This window comes from Aplidium turbinatum, chromosome 9 (assembly GCF_918807975.1).
Source record: "Aplidium turbinatum chromosome 9, kaAplTurb1.1, whole genome shotgun sequence".
Taxonomy (NCBI): domain Eukaryota; kingdom Metazoa; phylum Chordata; class Ascidiacea; order Aplousobranchia; family Polyclinidae; genus Aplidium; species Aplidium turbinatum.
In genome coordinates this window covers 16324380-16350573 of record NC_137480.1, presented here as the reverse complement: position 1 = coordinate 16350573, position 26194 = coordinate 16324380, and the positions used below count along the sequence as shown (strand labels likewise).

The window sequence follows — 26194 nt, the reverse complement described above, 5'->3', positions numbered from 1 at the left end:
TTTTCATGCTCTAAAAGCGTTTGACATTGTATTAAATGTTGAATGACGTTTCTTAAGTTTTTGGCTGCATTGAGAAGCTATATTTCAAACATTAAAACGTTTGCCCCTTAACCGTTGCTTTTGCTCCCTTTTTTCTAGTCACTGCAGTGCATATAGCATTCTAGTGCCATTAAAAAGCATTCATAATAAAGACAAGCGCTAAACTTGACATAGCGTATTGTTAGCCTCAACCCTCACTCGGCTTTGACTAGAATGGTAGGCAACTGATAAGAAATCTATCGTGACTTGCTTGAGAAGAACCTTCAATAAAATTTTGCAAGAATTAGGCTAAGTCTGCAGAAGTAGAACATTTTTCGTTTCAAGCTTTGTCGACATGTTGTATCATTGTATGGTCATGATCTCGGAAAGCGGGCTTATGACATAATACGTATTTTAAGAAATTGGCAAACATGGTAGATTTAAAATCGTGACATACAATAGACGACTTCCGCATCAACACTGTGAAAATAGAACATAATACTTTAAATTTCTTTTCATAGTATAATATTATCAACATAAAGAACAAAAAAGGATTTAGGTTACTTAGACAAAAAGCAGCAGTCTAAATACCGTACAAAAATCGAAGGCATCAGATTGCATTGACCCCCAATTCGGAAATACAAATGATCAAGAAAAGTACTAATTCAACTTTACTGAAACCTACTGCTACCAGACCAATTCAATCGCAAATCACATTTCTGAAGCCGAACAGCGCAATTCAACTTCAAGCACAAGAATAACAACTAGGCTCGAGGAACAGGTAGAATGCTAAATATTACTCGTTGAAGAACAAATTACACGAAATGGGAAAGATAAGCAAAAAAAATTAATTACAACTTTAAATCGATTTATCGAAACATTATTGTGACACGCTGCATCTGGGACAGCAAGAATTGTGACAGTATTTTGCTTTGAAAGTGAAGTTAGGTGCTTTCTGGCCCACAAATGTCTGATTACCACATACTGTAGGCCTACATGTAAGCTTTGTCTGGTTTGCATCACTCAAACATATTCTATACACACCATGAAAAAAAAAGATAAAATGGGTATAGCCTGCGTAGGCGGCTTCAACTAAAACATTGGCCAACTTTATACACATGCTGATGAATAGTACAAAGAATTAATTTTTTAAGTTGTTCAATTTTTGGAAAATTGTATGGATTTTTTTCCAAAGTTAGTATAGGCTATACAATGCAGTAGCCTATTAGACAACATCTAGCCAATTTCAAGAATGCTTTTCAATTAAGTTATAAACTAAAGGCTATGAATAGATTTTCATATCATACCTATGACAGAGTGGCTTTTGTAGGGTTTGTTTAAATAATAATAAACTATTTGGTGAAAAAACCTTAAAAAACTACTACAGACGTGGCAACTTCTATGGAGTTAAAATTATTATTTTAAAGTTCAGATATTATTATTTTGAGTAAACACTGTGCCATAGCACAGATATGAAATCAATATTTTTTGTTACATAATTCAAAGAAGTTTCAGCCCTGATTAAGGTACTAGTTACGTAGCTTGTTGGTTTGACGTAAAATGATATCACAATGACGCCTCATCATTCGTGCTTAAACTTTGATAACGTGCGGACTTTGAAAATCTCCTTTGTGCTCAGCGCCGTTGACAGGATTTCTCGGGCCCGGTACCAATTTATTTTCGGGCCCCTTTCATCGACAAAGTTATGAATATAAAGATTGTGTACAAACTTTTATTGATGTCATTTAAGCATGGTCATTTAATAAATCTTGCGCAATCTTCAAATTTCTTGAACCGCAAAACTTATTATCTCTATTTAGCGATTGCTTTTTTAAACTTTTATTTGTCACATGGCGCTAGAGTATTACTTCCCAATTCTATTGATGTTTCACTAGTCGTTCTAGGCTCACCAGAAGAGAATTTACAGCACTGCAGACAATCAGAAAGTTTTCAATTTGATTTGGGAAAGGTTGTTGGGCCTAGGTCAAACATTTGCCGATTGCTGCAATCTGAAAAGCGGTTTTGGTTTAATTTTTAGCGCAGAAATAAGGATAGTAATCTTCTTAATAGGGATAGTAAGTAAATAGAGATAGTAAGTTTGAACAAATATTAGCTTGTTTAATTTGAAATTCGTGTTTCGGGTAATATTCGTGCTTAGGGAAATCACTAGGCTTATACTAGACTAAATTCTTATTTTACTGTTTGGTGGCAGAAATGGCTATTTTACCACCAGAAAGCTGAAGTAGGCCTGGTACCCAGAAGGGGCCCGGTACTTTACCATCTGACGGCTGAAATGTCTGTTTTAACCTCTGATGGCAATTCCTTTAGATCTGATTATATTAAGATCTTGATAATGTTTGAAGTCCAGGGAAATTTTTTAAATCCGGGCTCCTTAAATATTCCGGGCCTGGGTCCAAAAGTACCACCTAGACCCCCCTGTCAACGTCCCTGTTTGTGCTTTGAACTTAAACTACGTGTAGTAAAAAACAATTTCTGCACGCCACTCTTAATGCTGCAATATGTTTAATTTAAGCGATCAGTTACGTTTATATTACGTTATATACGAAAGTGGAATGTTTTAGGAGGTTGTTATGCAGTGAGCTAAGCAGAAAAGTCTTTATGAATGCAATTGATGAGAGCTGTAGAGGGAAAATAGCCAACTTGGCGACACTGAGTGAGTTGGCTCAAAATCGCCACTTTTGGAAGCAAACAACCCATGTCGATGCGCAATCTGCTGCAGGCGGAGATGACGACTGATGATGATAGAGGGAAATAAATCCTTAGACCAATGGCAGCCTCATATAAATCATTAGAGTTATTTCAAAGTTGTTGAACTAGGCTACAACAATTAGCCTATAGAGTAGCAGCCTTTTTGCAATTGAATGTGCAGTAGCCGACAGATATCAAATGTGGATGAACTAGAAATTGACGACTTGAGTTCAAGAACAACGTAACCACAAAAGCAACCACGTATTGTAGCCTACCGTTTATTGTAGCAAAATCGAACTTCGATCTGAAATACGCCTTTGCAAGAAAAGGTGCTTAAATTCTGTAATTCATAAACACAAGTCTTCTATTAAGGGGTGGACAGTCGATTGTGGTAAACGATAGAGTTGTTTTGACCTTTTGTGCCTGATCATGCTCAGCATTAATGCTATCACGATGGCCAACGGAATGTAAAAGCTATGGGAGCCAGAGTTGTGCTTGTAGCCAGGAATCCTCCTTATTTAGGCTACACTAAATATAGCCAATGTTTGGCCTTTTATAATTTATATTATTGTGTTGATTTGCATCAGAAAAGATTGTCCAATATCCATCTTGTGGCTTTCGCTTTCAAGCGTTTCTGCCTCAACAACAGTTTATCGAAAGTTGTGTTTAAAATTGGAGTCTTCCTTTCTAATCTTAGCGTTTTTGTACAGGTAGAGTAGCTTAATGCGGCAAAAAGATATCCTTCATGTGTTTTAATTTACAATAAAAGAGTGTAGAACTGATTGATGAACATGTTTAACCACTGAAAACTACTGCACTACCGGTATACTAAACAAAGCCTGAAAATTTCGCAAACGAGTGTTTGTTTGCTCCAAGGTATACGCTATTATACGTTTCACCTATCTACATTAGTTTTAATAGCTGCAATTGTTACATTTCAGTGTATTACTGCAGCACATTTTCAATGCAGATCCATATTGTTAATCCTGCATTAGCGTCAGCGAACAGCCTAGCCTACAATAGAACAGATTTAAGTCTGATATTAAATCAAAAGTAAAAGTTTTCATATCAAGTTTCAGCAAACTGTAAATCTGTGTGCTTGTCTGCGTAATGTGTGTGACCAGTGGTGTAGCCTACGCAGAGTTTTCTCAAGGAGGGAGCATTCAATGTTTTTTCGAATCGAAACTAGGGATGGTAGAAGTAGGGGATTGCTTACTCAAAAGTAAGGTGGACAACTGGAGGGTCACAATGTTATGACAAAATTTTATGCAACTACAGCTTGAGGTCTACTGCCATATGTTGCATACTCAGGTGCAGTTTATATGACCTGCCCACGTGTGTACAAAGTGTGTATCGCCAAAATAAAAGTAGGAAATATATGATATCATGTTTATTTAATAGTATTCAAGTCATGGTAATGCAGTAGTAGACTTCACGCAACACCGGTAACGGTAGGTAGCCTCAAACTGCTGCAGTGAGGTTTTGCAGCTTTTCAAGCACCCCAAATTTTAACCAAATATAGCAATTCATTTGATGAGAATGAATTTACCTAAAAGCAAAGAAAACGTTGTGCAGTTCTGCCAATTTTTGAACTTCTTAGTAACCCTCCAGTTGTCTATTTCGTAGGAAAAATCAGTAAAGTGAGTCGTCCCGGTATTCTACTGTCCCTAATCGAAACTAATTGAAAAAGCGCCCATTTGCTAATAATAACCAGTAAGTCATATGGTGTAAGATTAGCCTACCATAGTCAGCTTGCATTGCCGATAATTTCTTAGTTTGTAGCGACTATAGTCTAATTAGTCTATGTTACTCATTTAGATAGATTTTTTATTTAAAACAAAAAAATGTGATATAACACCCTTGACGTCGCATATAATGTTTTACGTAGACAAAACTAAAAAATATAAATAAAAAAAAATACATCCAGGCAAGGCGAAAAGGTCTTTTGGAGGGACGAGGGACAACAAAAAATGAGGTCGTTTTATGTTGGAATTTAATTGGTTACAGCACAGAAAAATAAAACACGTACGTACTTAGTCATCTTTTAGTCTAACTTACTTGAATCTGACAAAATTTCCGATTGATAGTTTGTTAATTGTATAAAATAGTATGTAGGCCTATCTATGGCAATACTATTTTTGATAGTAGTGTCGTAGAATATTTCACCGGCAGTCGTTGGGAAAACGTGGTACGATATGTAAATGCAAACTGCGAGGCAGTGGCACAGTGTTAGACGGCCTATACACATGTTAAGTTCACGCACACCAGTGGCACTATTCATGGATAGAGCCATTAAATAAACAGGAATCGACTGCGCATAAAAACAATACTTGCAAACGTCACTTCCACAAATGATAATCTCAGTTTTGTTGGTTTTAGTTTGTTGTAAAAAGTTATCAGTTATAACCTGACAACAGAAAGCCTACTTTTTTCTCTGGTGTGCGGCCAGCTCTTTGAGAATTGCGTAGGCAAGCGGATCTTCAGTTTATGTGCAGTTGAATATTTTTCAACCGTTGTCTTTTTCAATAATAACAAACTACCGATATGCAGACATTTTTTTAAAGATTCCAATTTGGTAAAATCCACGTTTGCCAGGTCTACAAAGCCAGATTTCACAAACCTTTGTAACATTACTGTAACAGTGGAAGAAATCTCGCAAATCACTTCCTATAGTCCTGGGGTAGGCTATCAAGTATCCCTACTAATATCCAGAGAGTGCCATGCTACGACGGTAGGCTACTTCTAGATCTGTATTGGTCACAGGTTTTCACTAAATAGGCCACTATGGTGGACCGATGCAATTAGGCTAAAACAGTGACTACTAAATATACAGCATCACAATGTATTTTATAGGCGTGCGTTATGCAGAAATATAGCAAAAGTAAGCTGCAAAGGTTGTCGTTGTGATGGTCAGAAATAAAAACAAACTGAACTTAAGAGTTTTTGCTGGAAACAAAATCTTTTCGAGAAGATTTGAAGATCCAGTTAATTTTATTTGAATTAGCTGAAGATGCCAACTAAGAAAGCGATTCTTAATAAATTTTTCTTAGAGATTATAGCCTATTGTTGTGCATTGTGCAAATGCCAGCATTTAATGAATTCAAATTTTTCCTAACAGTAGTTCATGAATTTTTAATAGAAATTTGTGCATTGACACATCTTTTGGTGTTTTATGCCCATCAAAGCAGCTTCTGCAACCTCATGCAGAACAACGGTTAATATATTGGGATTTGTGCTAGATTACCGCACACAATCTGCAGGATAGAAAAGGTAAAGGCTACGTTATGGTATGAAAAAATCTGGATTGTGGTTTGCGTTTGGAGTCAATATTTCCAAAATATTTGGAGCAGGAATTGAGTCACAGACTTGAAGTGGAGCAAAGAGTCCAATAAACCCAACTCCGTAGCTTCAGCTTCAATGTCAACAACTTCATTAAAAAATGGTCTTCTACCTTTCTGCAAAGCACAAAATTTTCTTCAATGTTTGAAATTAAGCTAATTTTCTTTTGATGAGAAAGCTTAATTCTCGGTCATTCAGTCTGTTTTTGTTTTTCTGAAAAAACTGATTTAAAAATGCCCAACTCGTTTCGGTCAACGGTGGTAGGCTATAGCCAATAGGCGAAAGCGCCGCCAGTGGAGATATCCAAAAGTAGGCCAACATCATGATTTAGACGTAACCACATAGACTCAGCCTGATTAGGTTAGACGTTGTCAGGCTTGAATATGAGTTGTTGGGATGAGACAGTATGTGCATGCTTACCTTGGGTGTGACGTCATCGCACGAAAACTGATTGCCCGCCTACTTTGTATGAACAAATTTAGACCTACGATACATAGGCTGCGTTTAAATATATCATAGTCTGCCACACGCAAATAACATAGAGAACATGTACTGTGTAACAGCAAAGTAAGAAAACAAATCAGACTAAATTATTAGCTCACATGTTGGCCGTGCTTTAATGAGTCTAGATTTCGTTTCGAATAACTCTCATGCCTAGTAGGCTAGTAATTAAAGTGATTGAGTAGGCTCATTTTAGTAGCAACACAACCAAAACAAAATTGAAACGTATTGGTCACAACATTAATGTAAACAAGTTTCTTTGGAAAACTGACCAATTCCTTTTGGAGTACGGTACTCATACAAATTAGTAGGATTGCTTTTGCTTTGGTCTCGCTGCAGCATGAATAATGTTATTTGACGAAACTACTTTGTTGTTGACCTATAGTCACAATAAAAACCATTTTTGTGTAGCCTAAAAGCTATGCGAAAGTACAAGACTGAAATAATTGAAACGCAATCAGACCTAATTAATCAGAGTTTATATGCTGATGTGACGTTCTATTTTTTGGACAGGTACAATTAGGCAACTTGGTTAAACCAACAGTAGTTTATTTAATAAACCAAATTTTGTGAGATTAAGAAGTAGGACAAAATATCAGTCTACTCAGTAGATGTTATAGATAAATGGTAACTTGGTTTCATTACCTATAAATTAGGCCTACCATATTTTCATCGCCTAAAAAGAGGACACGTTTCGCCAGCAAGTATAGAGTTTTACGCTTGAAGAATCTTTTACATGTTTTATCATTAGCCTACAGTATAGGCCTACGCAGCAAAAGTTACCAAAAAAAACAAGAAAACAGATTGACTGAACGTTAAACTTTTTTTTTCTCATTTTTAGTGCTTCCTTAAGACAAATGATTTTATATTTTTAAGAGTCAGCAAAAAGTGAAAAAGTTTTAGTCAGACAGCAATGATCGCAAAAGTCTGCAAAATGTGACAAACCAGGCACGGCCTCCAGGTCAAGCCTTAACTTTTTTCAACAAGGAATGGTCAACCTTAAAGAAATCGTTAAATTATTTGCAAGAGATGTGACTAAAACAGTAGGCTGCACATTACCGTTAAGATGCTAAAAACGCGTGAACTAAGAAGCTGTTCCTTTCCTTGCAAAGCAATAGGCTAAGCCTATCCAATCCATGCCACGATTTCTTTTGATGTAGGTTAGGTGTTATACACATTGCACTTTTAAACATTCGTTTCGATTTGTTTCAAGTAACAAGCGAACCAAACTGAGTTGGTTATCAACAACGTCTACAAGGGTTGTGTATTAATATCAAACGTAGGCTATGTTTGTAAAAAAAAAATTTTTTTGAGAAAGTGGGAAGAAGCATGGAAAGTGAGCAAAGTGAGCATGGGAACCAGGCAATGAGCGTTAAACGACAGTTCCATAAAATGCACCAATTTCTTGTAGAATTTATAAATCAGCATGTTACATTGGGATAGCCTACAACAAAATGTTTAGAAAACAAATAGCCTACAAGCCGTCGCTGAAACGTCATCAAGCAATATAATCCCGTTGAAAATATAAGCATGAAAACCCAAACTGTCAAAAAAGAGGACATTTGAGCATTTTTTAGTGTCCTCGGAGGACAATTCATTTTTCTTGAAAAAAAGGACAAATCCTCTTAAAAGAGGACGTATGGTAGCCCTACTATAGCCTAAATACGATATTGTTCAACGTGTTCTTTCGCTTTACGAATATCGTTTCCGCTGTAGCTTACGTGCAGAGCATTGGAGTATCAACGTTGCTTGTGTCTCAAGAGATAAAAGTTTTAAAAGACTAAAATTTTAGCAAGGGGCCCGGATTTAGGGGGGGCAGAGGGTGCAGGTGCCCCGGGCCCCTCTACGTGGAAAAAATGTGATTTTTGTTATTAGTTTTGGTTGAGCCTCTGAAGTTCTGCAAAATGCTGTGCAGTGCTGGATTAATGCTACTGTAGACGTAGGGTTTATTTATCGCGCCGTAAGCGCGAAAATTTTTTTTGCACGGGGGCCCTCCGATATAAAAGTGCCCCGGGCCCCCATCAGCTAAATCCGGCCCTGTCAGCAACTACTTTCTTCTTTAGCTTGGGGTTGCAAACATAATGATGCAAATCAGCTTGTTCCGTTTTGGACCTCAACTCAATCCGCATCATCGATTCACGAAATGATAGGCTACATCATTGTAGTTGTCAGTCTACTTGTGGCGCTCGATGTTTCTGTAAGAAAAAATCCATAAAATGCACAAATCTTTGTTCATGCGAGTACGAAACATGCAATTCGACCACAAAATCTCCAATCCTCTCTGATGTTTCATCTTCAATCCACATTGACGTTTCATCTCCAATCCACAATGATCATTCAAGAAATGCTTTTGACTTTCTAAATTCTATGTTGTAACTTGAAAAAACTTTTGTCGTACGAATTTTTTTAACTTTAAATTACGTATGGTAGGAATTTAACATCGAAAACCGCTAGTTTTTTCATCTTGAATTGACAGTGTTAAGACTCCGACATTACATCATCTGGTGTCGTGTATTACTTTGTAGATCATAATTACATATTATTTTAAAGTGGCATGACTAAAAGGGAAATTCACCCTTGGTAGCTGCTCTTCTGGTTATACCCTTGATGACGTCGTTATTGCGTCATACTGTACTGGAATTATTGTTATTGCTTGCAATTGCAAAACTTAGGCCAATAATGAGAGTATTTGATCGCTTTTTTCAGAATAAACTTACATTTGGTTCCTGAATTTCAAGTTGTCTAGTCTTAATAATGTAATGATGACGTCATAAAAGCTTCAATCATGACGAAACTACTTTTAGGAATTGTTGAATGGTTTTAGTAACCGGTACTCCAACTAAAACCAACAGCAAACGACCAAAATAGGTTAAAAAAGCAAAAAAATGTGATGACGTCATCAATCAAATTATTTTGTGTTTATTTTGTCTCGCTTATTTGTATGTGCTTTTTAAGTTAAAATATGCAATAATCAAATATGTAATTGCACAAAAATGCCGTAAAAAGAGCTGAAACGTGATTTCTGGGGAAATCCCCGATTTGGGGTGATCACGTGACTCAAAAAGTTGCGGCACCCACTAAAATCAAAGTTGGGTTGACCAACTGCAAAAAAACGTGTAACACGTTTAGCCTAAAGATTCCCCAAAGGGCCTGCACTAGCCTACTACATGTTTTTAAGGATTGTTTTAACACTGTTCCAAAGGTCCATTGGTATCATAGGAGTGGGACCTTTGGAACAATTGACGTCATTTTAGCGTATTCTCCTGGTTCACATTTGAAATGATAAATTCAAAAATAAAGTAGGCCTACTAGTGAAGGTAGGTCAGTCCTCCTACAAGGACAGTCTCCCTTAATAATCTTATAAAACAGTACCTATACAATTTAAACACTGTGACTACAAAAGGGTGGCATCCACTAGTAGCCTATAGAGCCAAAACATTATTGTATCAAATAAAGACCGTCTTTATAAATATACCTAGGCTACATAATGCAAACGTAAAGACAAAATCGAATTTGTATCATGGAAAACATCACAACTAGAACAATTAGTGACTATGTAACATAAGCTCTACAGTCTACAACGAATGAAATAGGCTATGGTGGCATTACATTTTTGTAATCTTGTTTTACAGAATCAAAGTTGCCATAGCATCGTTACGGTTCATTCACAACCATGAGTGGTGAATCAGAAAACATGACAGCGGTTGCTGTTACCGCAAGGATGGAGTCAACAGAAGTTGAAATGACATCTTCAGGTAGAATTGTTACTACTTTTTCAAACGAGCAGTCTGATTTATCAGTTAACAATGATGTCACATCTTTCATTTGGAGTAAAACAAACCTTCTTCGATCAAGACTAAACAGCAGTTTCAACTAGTTACGCAATAATTTTTGAAATGATAAATGTAGGCTACATCTTCCGCAGTACAAGATTTCACATCGGCTCAGTGATTAGGCCAGTTTGTCAACTATTTTTCTTGTAGATGAAGTGGACGGGATGGAAAGGAAGCCATCTCCGTGTCCACCTTCAGACAGTAGCGTTTACAGGGGGTCCAAAGGATACTTTTGGAATCGGGATGATTTTAAGGACCTGTAACCTTTCTAAGGGGATCGGAAACTTGAAGAAACTACCGCGTATTCTTTGAATATTATGCGTTTTTTTTAAATGTCTTGATAGGGCACCCGAGAATCTCACTGGTACCCGGTCTCAAATTATCCTCTCAACGACCCTGCCAAATTATCCTCTCAACGAAGCATGCCATTGAGTGTTTGCAAAAGACACAAGCGCACGCTCCTGATGAGTCAACCGGTGCCTCTTTCAGCGTCGAAACAGGACTCTCACCACTCGACATGAAGTCAAGTGAATTGTAGAAAATGAATAGGCTACGTTACAGTAGTCTGCTGCGTTTTGCTTTGACACACTCCATCGTTTGTATGCTGCAACCTAAATAAATTAGTCTACTCAACCAAGTGTTGCTTAAATAAAGATGCTCATTAACCCTTGTAAGAGTTTAAATAAGCAAAACAACTGGTGATAGCTTCCCTGTAGTTGGCGGAAATGCAAGCTCTCGTAATTGCTGAGTTAGATATTTTATTCACCGGACGCCACAGCCCAGCCTAACCAACGTAACTTAATGCAATCGTGACAGAAAAAAGTAGACTCGGCTTTTGCTTACTTATTTCCGCAAAGCTAACAAGCCAAATACGTAACGACCAAAGATTTGCAGTTTCGTCATCTTTGTGGTGCGTAACGCGGGTCAAATCCAACCAGCGACACGTTTTGGCATAGGCCTAGCCCGAGCCTGTTGCTTCACAATGTGTTATTTTGGGCTCGCAGTCGCAGACATGTAGGGTTTTGCCTTATCTAAGTCCCCTAGTGTAGGATTTTGGTTTATCTGAAATCATAACATAACAGTTTTGGTTACACAGAAATCATAACATTTCAACTTACATGTAATAAAAATTGATCAAGACAACAATTTCTCCCAGACAAGAGAAAAGCTGACGAGAAAAGTTAGAATCGTTCTATTGCGAGATTAACTATTGTTGTACTGAAGAGTAGGCTATACAGAAGCAATGAGTAATAGGTGAACATTCCTTCATGTTCTTGCTAGCGAATTCAAAGACTGCTTTCGGAATTTTGTCGCAATTGAAAAGGATTTATTGCTATTAGGCCAACTTATTTCTGCGTGAACCTTGATGAGGTTTCGTCTGTCTCTCCTGCAGCAGAATCGAAAATCAGAACTGAGAGATATAGCATACGTGACGTTTTATGCTTGTCTATCACTAACCTCGAACCAAATTTGCTGGGTATTGAAATTAAGTCGTCAGTTTCATCCTTAACATCAACACAGCTGTAAAATATACAATTTCTGAACGTTTCAATTCATAATGGAAAGCTTATAGCCTAACCTACCACATCCTGTGATATGCAACATATAGCCTTAATAAAGTACTTAAACCTGCATATTGCTTTGTTGCATGAAAATGATCTTAACTAATAAAATGTTACAAAAAATGCACCATTCTTCGAGCAAAACAAGATTATCAGAGATTGTTGGCCGCGAACACTTTCGCATTATCAAATTTGGCAGGTATGGGGAAAAATTTGGACAAGCCTGCAGTAGGCTTAGATGAAAATTCGATACATGCATAGATTTAATGAAAGCTAAAAAATGTTCTCAGAGAAAAATATTATCTTTTTTCGTTCAGCAAATATACCGGATATTGTAATTACAACCGTTTAGTTTCCAGTGGTGAGTATAGACTTGAGCCGTAGGCGTAAATATATTTATCATCACAATGTGTTTTTACTATTGTGAATTTGTGATGTGTATATTAATCACAGAGATGCGTTTCCCTCAATGCTTTCCAAAGTAGTTTCAAAATAATAAAGTTTCATTCAATACTAAGTGCTGACCACATATAAGATTCAGTGTCACTTAAAGATTTTGGTTTGAGTCGACAAGGTATCGAACCCATGTATGGCTGCCAAACCAAAGGCAGACACTTTTTCTATTAACTAAGCCGGTAAAGGAATATCACATTATCACAACAATTAAAGAAATACAGTTTTCACAATAACTTTACTTTTTTCTGTGTTTTAGGTGGAAATACAAGCACTTCAGCAATAACAGACAACGTTACACTTGATACCACTACATATCCTGGAATTACATTTACCAGTACTGACTACACTGTTTTACCAACTACTGCAAATACAGAAACTTCAGCAGCCACGCTGAACAACAACGCCAGTATAGGTTTTCGTGAACTTACACCTCAACCAAAAATTACAACTGGAAGTGAAGTTTTGAACTCAAGTGCTGAACCAACCATACAAATGACTACAAAATCCTCGTCCACAAACCAACCTACCGAATTTAACATGTCTTCGCCAAGCGAAACCACCGAATTCACAACCGCAGATCTTACGCCAAGTACGAAAACTTTGATTGGAGGTCTGGAAATATGGCAACTATGTGTGATCATTGGCGCAGCAGCACTTCTGGTGATAGCTGTTGCTGTGACAGTATGTTGCTTATGTCGGAAAAAGGTATGGTTGTTTTATCTTCCAAAATTCATCTTTTTTTCTTATGGTGACAAGCTATGAATTCCTGCCCATAACATTCTAAATAACGTCTACAATTAGGAAAATTAAAACAAAAGTTACAGTTAATATTTTTATGACATTGCGTTTTTTTTCTCGAAAAAACGTCAATAAGGTATACAGTACCGTACACTGTAGTGTAGACAGCTATGCAATGATTTCAATAACGTATTTCTACAAGAAATACAAAGAATTTGGGCTAACAGCATCACTGCATCAGCTTTCTTTGCAGAAAAACAAGAAAAAACAGGAACAAGAATTAAGAGATATGTGGACTATGGGAACCGGAGGCGTTGAAATTAACATGGTTAATATGACTCCAAAAGTTGATAGATGGAAGTCAACAGAATCCGTGGATCAAACAGTCACAACTGCAGATGTAGTTGAACCTCTAACGGTAGTCAAATTGCTACATCTAGAAAAAATGGCCACTTTATATTTACAAAGTAAAATGTAGGCTACGCTTCTATCACTTTCGGAATATTTCAGCATGTGGTCTGGCCATGCAGTGGCGTAGCCAAGGGGGGGGGGTTTTGGGGGTTACAACCTCCCCCCCTTAGGCACGCGTGTGACGTCACGATATTGAGAATGATGCTTTCAGTCTAAAAAAAAATTGCCTAATTTTAAACAAAATTGCATTAAAAGAGCGAGTTTTGCCAATACCAAACATTCAAACATCTCAGCCAGGAATTAGCAACAAGAAAACACAGAGACTTCGCTTTTTTTTCCGAAAAATGCCCAAGAAAACATGATCTTATCCTTTTGCTATGCCACCGGACAGCACCATTTTACAGGAATATTCGTACCCACATTTTTGTTGAAAATGCTCTCAGAATGCACCAAATTCAAAGTAATTTTTCAACATTTTCTGGGGGAGGCCCCCCAGACCCCCCGCCGTTGGGTGGTCAAAACCCCCCCTTTCAAAATTCCTGGCCACACTACTGTGGCCATGCCTTGGTAAAGTCTAACTTAATATTATTCAATATAAATATCTGGCATCACTATAAAGAAATAGCAGGTGTAAACACATCAGAGTAAGCTAATTAGTCCTACAACGCAAACCTTCTTTGTTAGTTTATGCGCTACCTTCGATATCTATTAGGTGAACGTGTTTAACTCGAGCAGTGATGGAAATGAAAACGGTCCCCCAGTGAGAAGTCTTTCAAGGCAAAACACAGCAACTTCGATAAACAGTAGACGTTCAAGAGGGTCTGTGAGAAGCGTTAACAGCGATGCTTCTAGCATGTTTAAAAAATCAAAAACTACAAAGATTTTGACCAAGGTAAGCCATCGTGCATGTGTTTTCAACTTTTTTACCCCTTTCCGAAGACTGGAAGACAAGTCAAGATATTTGTCCGATAACGCCATATATCAGAGTGAATAAAATGTCTAAACAATCATTGTGTAATGGTAGCCTAGGTTAAATTTTTTGTAGGCATCAGTTTACCTCTACGTAGTCTTCTAATAAAATTTGAATATCGGTCACCCAATTTAGCATTAATGCTTTGGTAAATTTACTTCCTTAATGGATGAAATTTACCGCTGGTTGAGGAACTAAGCTGCAGCTTAACCTTTAAGAAAACAATGCGCGATCCCATTACTGTACTCTTCATTTACAAGAAATTTAAACAACTGAACTCCACAATAATAGCCTATAGCTTGGGAAACAGTTTTTTATTGCCTACCTACTACTACCAAGTATTCTAAAGCACACACAGAAAGACAGATTGAAATGAAAAGGTTTGGAACCTAAAGATGCGATCAAAAGTTTACTTAATGTTTTTGAGAAGCTCTGAGTGGTAGACTGGTAGATAAATGAACCTGCTGTCTATTAACTATTTTCAAAACGACCTACTGCTCAAAAAGAGGTGAATAGAAGACTTTTTGAAGTAGGTCTAGTTTAAATGTCAACAAAATATGGAAAAGTTGTATTTTGGTTTTTCCCCAATACTAATTTGTGAATATTTTTGAAGGTGGAAGCTCCAACGATTAATAATTTCAAACAGGATGGGAATGAACAGTCCGTAAGCGACTTAGATGAAACAACAGACGATGGAACAGATGAAAAATCACCAGCAGAATCTATGATCAGTGAAAATCCAAGCACCCCAAAAATGGAAACATTTAGATCACAGGACTCAAGTCCACGACCTAAGCTACTGGATAAATCAGATTCACACTCCAAGTCTTCAAGCAACCCGTCAAACAACAATCTGTCCCTGACAGTGCCGACAACATCACCAGCAGCATCTTCTGGAAGTTTATCTGAAGGGCACACGAATATGAACATGTCTTCTTTTTCACAAAACAAAACAGGAAATAGGAACTCTTTCCTGCACAATTCTTATCCAAACCCTATTGACTTGCCAAGTCCACCACCACCACCTCCAGAAGAAGAATAAAAGGATCACTGGGCTAGTTGTAACAAATTTTTATTTGACAAAGCGTTTATAGAATGTGATGTTTACTCCTGTAACGTAAACAGGATTGTTTTAACCTAATAGCAGCCTTCAACAACACCTCTTAGAATATATTGTGGCCAAACTTTTACCACATATTTTCCAACATTTTAACGAATAGGCTACAATTGTGATTTAGTCTGCAGATTATGCGGTGGGTCTATATGTATAGCCCAAGTTGATTTACAGCTTTTTATCAATTTTGTCGTCTTTAATTTTTATGATATGCAGTTTAATTTTTGTAAATAGCGTTAACAATCGATATTTAATAAATGAAGTTTTTATCCCACATTTTCCTGACAGGAAAAGTAATAACGAAACAGACAAGTTACATCCTCTTGCTGTTGTGAGAAAGCATCGGTAAACAGTAAAAACGTTACCATATATTTTCATATCACCCAGCCTAAGCCTACATACCATTTTCAAACATGTGGCTAAAAAACTAGGCTAAGTTAATGTTTAAAACTCAAACTATTTGAAACAAAAATACTTTATCTCCAAGTTCAAATAAAATTCTTTGTCTTAATTTTGGTTTCAAATTAAATGTTTGTAAAGATATTCCTTTCAACTATAAAGACTAGGTATTAGTAGAGTCAGTATACAATGGGAAAGTGTTTTTTACAACATATTAAACAAGTCTGATCCTTAGCCCCATTGTCTTAGTGATAAATTTCAAACCGGATACGATAATACGACACTTTACACACGTTTGAAGGCAAATAACCAAAGGTATAATATCGTTTAATGTCATTATTAATACATTTTATTTATATCTAAACTAAGTTTTCCTTATATGCAGCTCTAGAAATTTTCAATCACAATCTAAACTGCATGGGGCACTCTAAATTAGGCAGTAACTTCTATAGCTGGACAAGTGCCTCTCTTATTTTCGATGATGGCACTTGCAACTTGTGAGAATGATGGGGCACCAGCGACTTGTTTTCCTAAACCATGAACTCAACGTTTCTATAATATTGTAAGTAAAAAACAAGCGATTGTACGTTATTGATAAATAACAAACATAATAGCTAACAAGCAGTTTGGCCAGTCAAATTCAACCAAAATGTAATTGAATTGAAAAGTACGAAGAACCAAGCAACAACTATGAAGAATTAACTGAGTTTTAATTTCAAGTATAAAATCACATTGCAATTATAAAAAAACGAAACAAATATTAACAATATATATTCTGAAAAATAGTGAAAACAGACTTATTTTCTCTCTTTTAGTTTCTATCAATGAAAAGCACAAGGTCCAAACGTCATCAACTTAAAACAAGAACTTACATACAGAGGTCTTTTCGCGATTTGAGCTGTAAAGTCAGTAGTCAGTAAAATCGTTTGACTTGGACAGAATTTGTGAGCTTGCCAATATGCAAGAAAGTCCATCAGTTCGAAGTTCAGGTTTGTTGAAAGTTTGAAGACTAAAGTATCGCGGAAAAGCTGATGCATAACTTGCATGGACACTCATGCTGGCTGAAAAAAAGAGAACTCTTGGCCGCTACAAACATCAACAGTGCTCCTTTCCTTCAAAACAATTATTTTTAATAATGATGCCTGTCGCTGTTCGAAAAGTAAAACGACAACTCAATAACATTTTATAGAGTTAAATTCATAAAAACAACAACGTTTAGAAGATCTTAATATTCAAACTTGAAACAACAAATATTCAGTAACAAAAGTAAAACTTGCAGTTTGCTGTTCATGTCATAGTTAGGTCTGTCTCTCATATACGCTATATAACTTTCTAACTTATCGGGCTTGCATATTTTGGGAACGAAACATTGTCAATCACAAGTAAGTTAAGTTAATAAAACGATATATTCAAGTGAAATGTAATGCAAATATATTTTTACATTTCAATCACATAAATTGCCGTGTTCAATGCTTCTGATATTAACCTAACGCCCAAATCTTGCTGATTTCAAACTGAGAAATGTGAATACACATTCTTAATTGTGCAAGAGAGATCCAGAACAACCTAGATGTCCTTGAAACCCGCGATGTTTTTTTACAGACTGGAGAACTTCTCTCTCAATTAAATCTCCACACAGCGACATTACATCTATATCTTTTGCTGGTTTCCGTTTATTTGGTGTAAGGTAGCCACCGATAAGCCTACACGACAAAGAATGAGAAGTAGATGGCGTTGGCTCAGAATAAAAATATTTTTTGCTTTTATTTGAGCAAAAAGCACGTTTTTCTGGGTGCACCATTGTCTGGGAAGAAACATTAGTAGTTGACGCATGGTTCATCTGTGGAGCAGGGTTTAAAAACAAGTCCTCTGCTCCATACTGATCGGTTTTACGGAACATAGGAAGAGAGTGACGGTTAAAAACTTTTTCCGTCGGCGAAGCCAGTATACCGGAGGATGCTCGAAGAGCATCTTTGTTTGAGCTGCTAATATCCAATACCACTTCTCCTGTATTTGAACGCTGAGTATTGAGAAGAATGGTGGTGTAAGATCTGCAAGTTATATGTGGTTGAACACCACATTCAGTTTCAAAAATGCTTTCAATAAACTTTTTCTGAGAAGTTTTTTTGCAAACATCATTCGGTTGAAAAAAATCATGATCAAGGTCATTAAAAATTGTTGAAGAGCATTTAGCTATGTCATTTCTCTTTTGTGAAACGAGTTGGTTGGGTACACTTTTAGGTAACCGTATGTTTGCGTTTGATAATTCTTCAGGAGATTTGTTGCTTTCTAGTAATAAATTAAGTAAATGAACTGATATTTTATTGAAATATTCATCATCAGTGATGGCACTCATTAATTTGATAATTTTTTGAGATATCAGATGAGAACGTTCATCATCAAAAACATCAGACTGTACTTCAACACACTTTGAAAGCAATGCAAGTGTTTGATTGATGTGATAGGTTTCCCAATGTTCCGACGGAATCTTTTCAACCAGCTCAAGCAACAATGAAGATCCACCATATACAGCAAATTTACCCCAATGTTCTCCGTTTTCATCCGGTAAAACGTGATTTAAAGCAGCAACAGCATCACCAAGGCATTCATTGTTGTCAGACGTGTTCAAACGGGATATAACCAAAATCAGTACTTCTACAGCTCTGCATTCCAATGCACTTTTTTGACCGTCTTTATTGCCTTCCACAATTACTGATAAAAAAGTACAAAGAAGACGTAATAGATCTTTATGTTGCTTAACAGTATGAATTCCAGTAATAAGCCAAGGCAAGATTTTGCAAAGCTTTTTTTGATTATCCAAATTTTGTGGCACGGTGGCAGAGTATGACAAAGTCTTAGAAACTACCATCCAAAGTTCTACATGTTTTGCTAATTCATCCAATGACAAATCAGAGTTACAAAGGTTAGTGCACTTGACAAACAGTGAAGATAAAGAGTCAAGACAACCGGATTTGCAAATCAATGCTTGACCTTGCTTGTTTTTTGAAACTAAAGAAAGTAAAAAGTAAGTGACCAAAACTTTAGTTTTGATATTCAATTCATCTGATAAAATCAGCTTGTTCAAGCTTTGAAAGACACGGTCATGACTAAGTTCTTGCTGTGCAAATACATTGCTTTGGGCTGCACAGGATAAAGCAAAGAGACAAGCATGTGCCACTTCTACGCTCTTAGATGAACAACATAAGTTCCATATCAAGTTTATTCCGTCTAAATTTCTCAAAGAGTCAACAGCATCAGAATCGGAACACATTGACGTTAAAGATTCCAAACTAGCAAGTTGTGCTGAAACAGCAGAGTCTCTCAAAGACTCACTTTCATTGGGAGAAAGAAATTCAAGTAATATGCCAATGTCCAATGCTTTAGGAGACATGGCTATGTCAGAAAGTATGATTATATACTGGTACAAAAAATAATGCAACTAAAAAATAATGAAAAGCCCAGCGTAATAACATTATTATAATATTCACATGTGCTTGCACAAGTAGAATTGATGTTTGCATCAAAATATCAAAAGTAATAAAATTATTTTAATTCACTATAATATTGAACAGGCAAAGTGGTGCCATAAATACTGTTAGCACCATGGCCCACTTAGCAATTCAAAATCTGTAATTGAACTTTACGCACAAAGTTATCTCACATTGTAGACCTGTTACTCCTATATAACAATGAAAAAAGTGGAATTAATATGTAAAACAATTATAACAAAGGTCAATTTTGTGAAACAGGGGCAATGAAGGAGATTCTGTGGTATCTGGGTAGGCTAGTAGTATAATGTACATTGTACAATCATTGTTTAAAAAACACATGTAAAACAGGTATTTACTGCTAATACATTTTTCTATGTGATTCATGAGCAGCAATAATGTCTGTATGTGACAGTGACACTATTGCTGCATATAAGTTGTAATGGTGATTGAATAAATAGGCCTATTGCAATATTTTTGCAAGCACACTGGAGTTTTACCATCTAGAAAGATTGGAGTAGGCTTATTTTATTGACTACAAATTGGATATTAGGCTACTAGTATGTAAATTACGGTACCTGTTTTTACATAGAAAGACTTAATATAATAATAACAACTTGCTTTTTCTTTTGCTTTTAACTCCATTTTCAACTCTAGTCATTCAAGCAAACTCTGCTATGTAAGCTTGAAGCAAGAGATAACACATTACAAAATGTTTGCAACTGCACTAGGCCTTATACCGGGTAAGTACTTATTCTTGAGTTGATCATATCAATAAATATTAACAGCCTGTATTTTTCTATTGCTATCAACTCTGGTCACACAAGCAAACTCTGCTATCTAGGCTTGAAGCTTAAAGACATAACATGTTAAAAAAATGCTGATCATATTAATTATTAGTCGTAGCTCACACTAAACTCCTTTACTGGCAATTGAGTACTTTACCAGCGTTTGAACAGTATTTAGAAGTAACAACACACAAAAGTTTGCTCTCTCGTTAACACTTTGCTCAGGGATTCATATAGTATTTCTTTATACTATGAATCCCTGACTTTGCTTTGGCATAACCATAAAAGTGTTGTGACCTACTACTGATTGTCCTGTTTGGGTACTATGCACGTTATAACGTCAGAGTCTTGCCGCTTCTACCCTTTTTTAGACCTCTGCTGTGTTTGACATGTACTGGTTTTCGTTGTGATGACCAGAAATAAAACAAACTGAACTGATTCTAAAATGTTTAAATGACTCAAAATTTGACCAAAAGAGTGCTCCCAGACGCCACAGAATAAACTTTTTGCACAGCTGTCTCGCAAATTCACCAAAGACAATCTAATTTTACCCAACAATTTCACTACGAACAAAAAAAAAGAATCCAAGAATTCTAAAAGATGGTTTTGTAAAAATTGGTACAAAAACTGCTTAAACTTAAACAATAGGTGAAATACCTCAAAAATAAAAAAAAGTCCTTTTCACGACTGTGCTGGGCTTTTTCGGCAGTTTTTGTTGCTTTTTTCAAATTTTTAAAACATACAAAATTAATTTTCCAGCTTAAAATAATTTGCCGTCCTCAACGATCTTGAAAAGTTCTTAAACTTTACCAAAGTAACAATAAAATTTTCTATCTGGCTCTGGCAACACCAAGTTTGAAGACGAAAGTGTCATCTGCCAGATTGCTACAAAGTTGCCAGATTTTTTTTACACTTTTTTAAAATAATGAATTATTATTACTATTACGGTATTTTTTTGCATCAGACAAAGCTGTCCAGTGTCCATATCCAAAAAAATAAAATAATACAAAAACTTTCAAACTGTCGATGCGCAAAGATTATACAAATGAAAAAAAAACTTTTGATGTCATCAGTTAAAGAATTCACTGAACATTTACTGTTATAATTTGAAACACAATGATCGTTGGAAGAATTGAAAGTATTCAGAATGATAAAAACAATCAGATGATATGAAGTCTGTTATAAAGCAATCTGAGGAATGAATGCAACAATTGGTAAATGAAAATGTTTTTTCTCAACAAAGCATCAAACGTTTATAGTATTGTTTAGCCTACAGCTTGATTTTCACGATCATGGGCATGGACGTAACGAGGCAAATTGTGCAGTAGCCTATTCTGAAAGAATCATTGCAAGCAACATGTAGCCTAAAAATAGTTTACAAAACTACATGGCCTAAACACAGGGGCTTTTAGATGGGGGAGGTCAGAAAACTTTTACTCTTAGCATAATATTGTATTGGAAAAACGAGTAATGTTTCGTTTTTTTTTTTACTTTTGTGAGGGGCCTATTTCTACTACTTAATTAAAAATGTAGCCTACCGTACCAACTTATTTTTCAATTTTTAAGAAAGAGACAGGACGGCTTCTAAGAGACAGGACGAAGCTCAGCTAGTTGGATGCCTGCAAGGATATGGCTCTTCGGATCCTCTTGTAGCTTATGGGGCTTAAGGATCGTGACTACTTTGGCTCGTCTCCGAATTCGAAAGACAATCAGCTATGGTACAAACGTTTCCATTGGTGACAGGCTACTTGCTTTTGGGAATGCCAATACAATTGTTTCTGAACTAGTTGAGTGGAGAGTAGGCTATGATGAGTAGAGACTGAGCATATACGGTACCTTGCTTGCCAGACCCCGTCCTACTCCGACTCCGGGAAATGAAACGTAAAATAGGAAGAAGAAGTTCATGGCTTGCATTTTGTAACATAGTCACCACGACGGTTATGTTAAGCCTCTATCTGCCTTGTCGTACAGAGTAATGAGCTCATCTCTTGCCCTTTAATTGATTATTATAGCGCAAATTTATGATTTCAGAATGACGTCATCATGACTTTGATGATGTCACCTTGATGTCATCGTCAAACTAAAGGTGAGGTCTCTTTCTGTCGGACTAGAACCATTGAAATTTCAAAAGATGTGTATAGGTTGCCTGAAATAAACAAAATGCCTTTTCACCACTTGTGGCGCTAAGTGTTGCTTCTTAATCTTCTTACCCCCACACTTCTCAAAATGATGCCAAATATCCAAAAGTTGATTTTCATATGTGAATTACCAGCAAGGCACTGAATGAAAGTGTTTTCAATTGAAATAAAGACTTCCACCGTCATAATTATGTCGTAACGGGTCAAATATGGGTGATTTTGTCAAAAACTGAAATGTTTAGGCCTTTTGAGACAGGGTATTCTAGTATCTGAGAGCAAAATGGTTTTATTTTTAGAGTTAAAATCAAAAGTTTAAAGGAATTCAATTTTATGCTAAGGAAAGTAAGTAGAAAGTTCAGATTAAGACACATAATGCAACGCATGATACATATTCGTTGCTTTTATTTTTGTTGAATATTGTTGTTTTGGGGGCCCGTTTTTCGTACTGTTTCCCGACCAATTCTGATCTTTCTCGGAGGCTCTGCCTAGACACCATCACAGGCCTATAGAACTGAAGGCTGAACTCGATTGCACATAAATGTGTTACTTGGGTCCTATATTTGCCTAATAGCCTATGTTTTTTCAAGTGTGTTTATTTAATTGTTTCGGTGCTTAAATGTTTTTTTTTTTCATGAAGAAGTTAACTATTATTACAAATATTAGCATTTCATCAAACAATATGTAAACACAATGTAAACACAATTTATTAGCCTACTTCAAACATTGAATGGAATTCTTTATATTATGTAGATTCAAAAGTTTTCAATGACGGGTATTACTTTATCAACTATCAATAGGTTTGCTAACATTAACATTCAGATTGTAAGATAACAAAGCGCTGATCACTGAAACAATTGAATACTAAAAGCAATGAAAGAAACGTTTTAGGAAAATGTAGATCCCGAGTACACTTTTATCTGTAATCGATTTCACCCTTCAGCCAGTGCCGGTCTTTGGGATGTGCAAACCGTGCGATCGCACAGGGCCCGCAAATTAGGGGGCCCGCAATTTACTCAGAAAATGCAGTAATTTTGTCATTTTCAAAGGAAAAATTCAACAAGTGAATTCAGCAAAGGAATTCGCAACAAGAAAACATAGAGACTCAACGAATTCAACCTATTTCGTCGCCTGAATATTTCGTACCCTGAAAAGATCGAGAAAAAAAACGACATAGCCGAAATCGCTGATCGGAGTTGCCGCAAACATTTCAAAATTTCTCGATCTTTTCAGGGAACGAAATAAGTCGAAATTTAATTTTGCTACACGATTTCAGGGGACGAAATAGGTTGCATCCAGACTCAACATACTGTAGAGACATAGCTTTATTTCCGAAAAATGCCAAAGAAAGCATGATCTTATCCTTTTGCTATGCCACCGGACAGCACCATTTCACAGTAATATTCATACCTAAATTTTTGTTGAACATGCTCTCAGAATGTCCCAAATTCAAAGTAATTTTTCAAAATTTTCTGGGGGAGGCCCCCCAGACCCCCCGCCGCTGGTTGTCGTCTTTAGCGATCACGCCGCCACCGCCGCCCCTCCCCTTTCAAAGTACCTAGCTACGCCACTGAATTGGATTATTGTCATTGGGGCCCGCAAAAGCATATTCCGCACAGGGCCCGAAAAAACCTAAGACCGGCACTGCTTCAGCTCTGAAGATTTGGGTGCGGTGTCAACTGTCTAGCTAGGCCATCTATTTTCGTAGGCCATGAGCCTAAATTGTTTATTAAATTGATAGATTGCTTGTAGATGTTGCTGTTTTGAAGAGTTTGTTTAATTTATAAATGCTAAATAAATGCATACGAAATGAGTAAATCCGTTAATTATGTTTTTACCAACGTAATATTCCTGCATTTTTTTTTAAAGTTTTTTTTTTGAATCATTGGGTAACTGTATATTGCTTACTGTAGCTATAAAAGTTCGTGAATCTAATTATATTTCCATCAAGTTATGTGATGTTTTTAAATGATTTTTAATTTCTATTTCAACTAAGTGCCAAGTAAGAACTAAAAATTAAAAAAAAATCAGGTAAAATCGTGATTGAAATAATTTTAAAATCTAATGAAGCATTGTCATCCCATTCACTCTGGATTTTTGCATCTAAAGGTATTGTATATTTTCATGTATTTGGTCGCCTAGTGTAAGCAATTCAACATAATATCTATGCTTCTTTGTAAATTACTAGCCTACTGCGGTGAAAACTAGCTTGTTAATTGCTTCACTGTGTTTGTTGGTGCTTTTTAAATTGGTGAATGTTACGTTGTTGCGCATTGAGTACTTCAAGAAACTGTGAACCAGTATCATCGTTATCAAATATGGCAAAAATGTCGTCAATATAACGTAAGTAAAGCTTGAGAAAGAATTGGAAAGTAGTTTAAAAAAAAAAAATGTTTTCAAGGTGTGCTAAAAAGAAATTGGCAAGAGTGGGGCCCAGAGGCGAACCCATAGCCACTTGTCAATTTGCTTGTACAATTTATCTCTGTATAGAGACATGCCCTCTGTGGCTAAATGCATTAAAAAAATGTTTTTCTTAATGAGTGGGCAATTTGGCTGGTCTTCTGCAAATATGTAATCCGCGATAGTGTTGATGGTTTCTTTTAAAGAGACGTTAGTAAATAGTGATTGTACATCAAAACTGACCATTAATTGATTAGGAGCACATTTAAAAAGCTTTCAGCTTGTCCAGAAAATTGTTGGTTGTCAAGCATGTATTTTTTGGCATGTAAAGTTTAGTTATAGTGTCTAAGAATTTAGCCAGAGCATATTCTGGAGTCGAAATCATTGACACAACTAGATGGATTGTCTTTTTATGTACTTTTATCAAACTCTACAGTTACTTGGGCTGATACCGAGGGAATCAGTTTTTGAGTTACTTCTATTCCAAATTCCTTGAGATATCTTTTAACATAATACTCAATGAACCTTTCTTTCAAAATAATTGGTTGAACTTTCGTACTTTCATTAATTAAAGCAAATTTAGTTTCATCGCTCACAATTTTGTCTAATTTTGAAAAATAATTTGCAGTGTCCAAAATAGCAGTTCCTTTCCCTTTATCAAATTTGCATACTTTAATTGATTTGAAGACATGGACTTTAATGTTCGATAAATAACTTGATTTCATTTGGAGGAACATACTCTTTTAGCATTAGACCTAAAACGTTTTAGAATAGATTTAATTTCGTCTTTATCGTAAGAGTTTAATGAAATATCTTCATTTCCTTTCAGAAGCTAATCAGCTAATAATTAATTGTTCTATACTCGCTTTCATATTGTTTGAATCATTTTTTTTTTTCGGAAGAATTGGATGGTTTAGGCAGAATCGTAAAAATTCTTCAAAATCTTTATTCAAATAGTAACATTATACAATTTTCCAAAGTATTTTGACATCATCAAAATCTTTAAAGATAACCTATCTGATTAATTTTGAACTTCTGGCCGCAACAAACAAAAAGGTTTAAAAATGGTTTGTTTTTGCAAGGCTGCTATTTAAATATATTTATTTATTATTTACTTGCATCAGAAAAAGCTGTCCATATCCAAAAAAAACAAATAATACGCAAGCTGAAAATGCTGAAAGATTATAGAAAACTACTTTTGATGTCTTCTGTTTAAGAGCTCACTGTTCAACATCTACAGTTGAAGGATTGAAAGTATTCAGAACGATAAAAACTATCGGATAACATAAGGTCTGATATGAAGCGCTTAGAGGAATGAATGCAAACTCAGAGC

The 26194-nt window shown here is 36.0% G+C and overlaps 2 protein-coding genes across 3 annotated transcripts; one reads left to right on the top strand and one right to left on the bottom strand.

Annotated features, from left to right (window-relative positions):
- Positions 1-3442: 3442 nt before the first annotated feature.
- On the top strand, positions 3443-16132 carry LOC145777236 (uncharacterized). Of its 2 annotated transcripts, XM_082588564.1 has the most exons (7): positions 3443-3603; positions 4655-4752; positions 10200-10322; positions 12675-13123; positions 13410-13574; positions 14280-14459; positions 15151-16132. In XM_082588564.1, exons 3-7 carry the CDS (start codon positions 10241-10243, stop codon positions 15577-15579), a joined length of 1305 nt encoding a protein of 434 aa, XP_082444690.1. In that variant the 5' UTR covers positions 3443-3603; positions 4655-4752; positions 10200-10240; the 3' UTR covers positions 15580-16132. The 2 variants fall into 2 exon arrangements, with proteins under 2 accessions (XP_082444690.1, XP_082444691.1); XM_082588565.1 differs by lacking the exon at positions 4655-4752.
- Positions 16133-17198: 1066 nt separating this feature from the next.
- Positions 17199-19484, bottom strand: LOC145777235 (telomere repeats-binding bouquet formation protein 1-like). The gene has a single exon (XM_082588563.1). It carries the CDS (start codon positions 19439-19441, stop codon positions 17588-17590), a length of 1854 nt encoding a protein of 617 aa, XP_082444689.1. The 5' UTR covers positions 19442-19484; the 3' UTR covers positions 17199-17587.
- Between the last annotated feature and the right edge of the window lie 6710 nt (positions 19485-26194).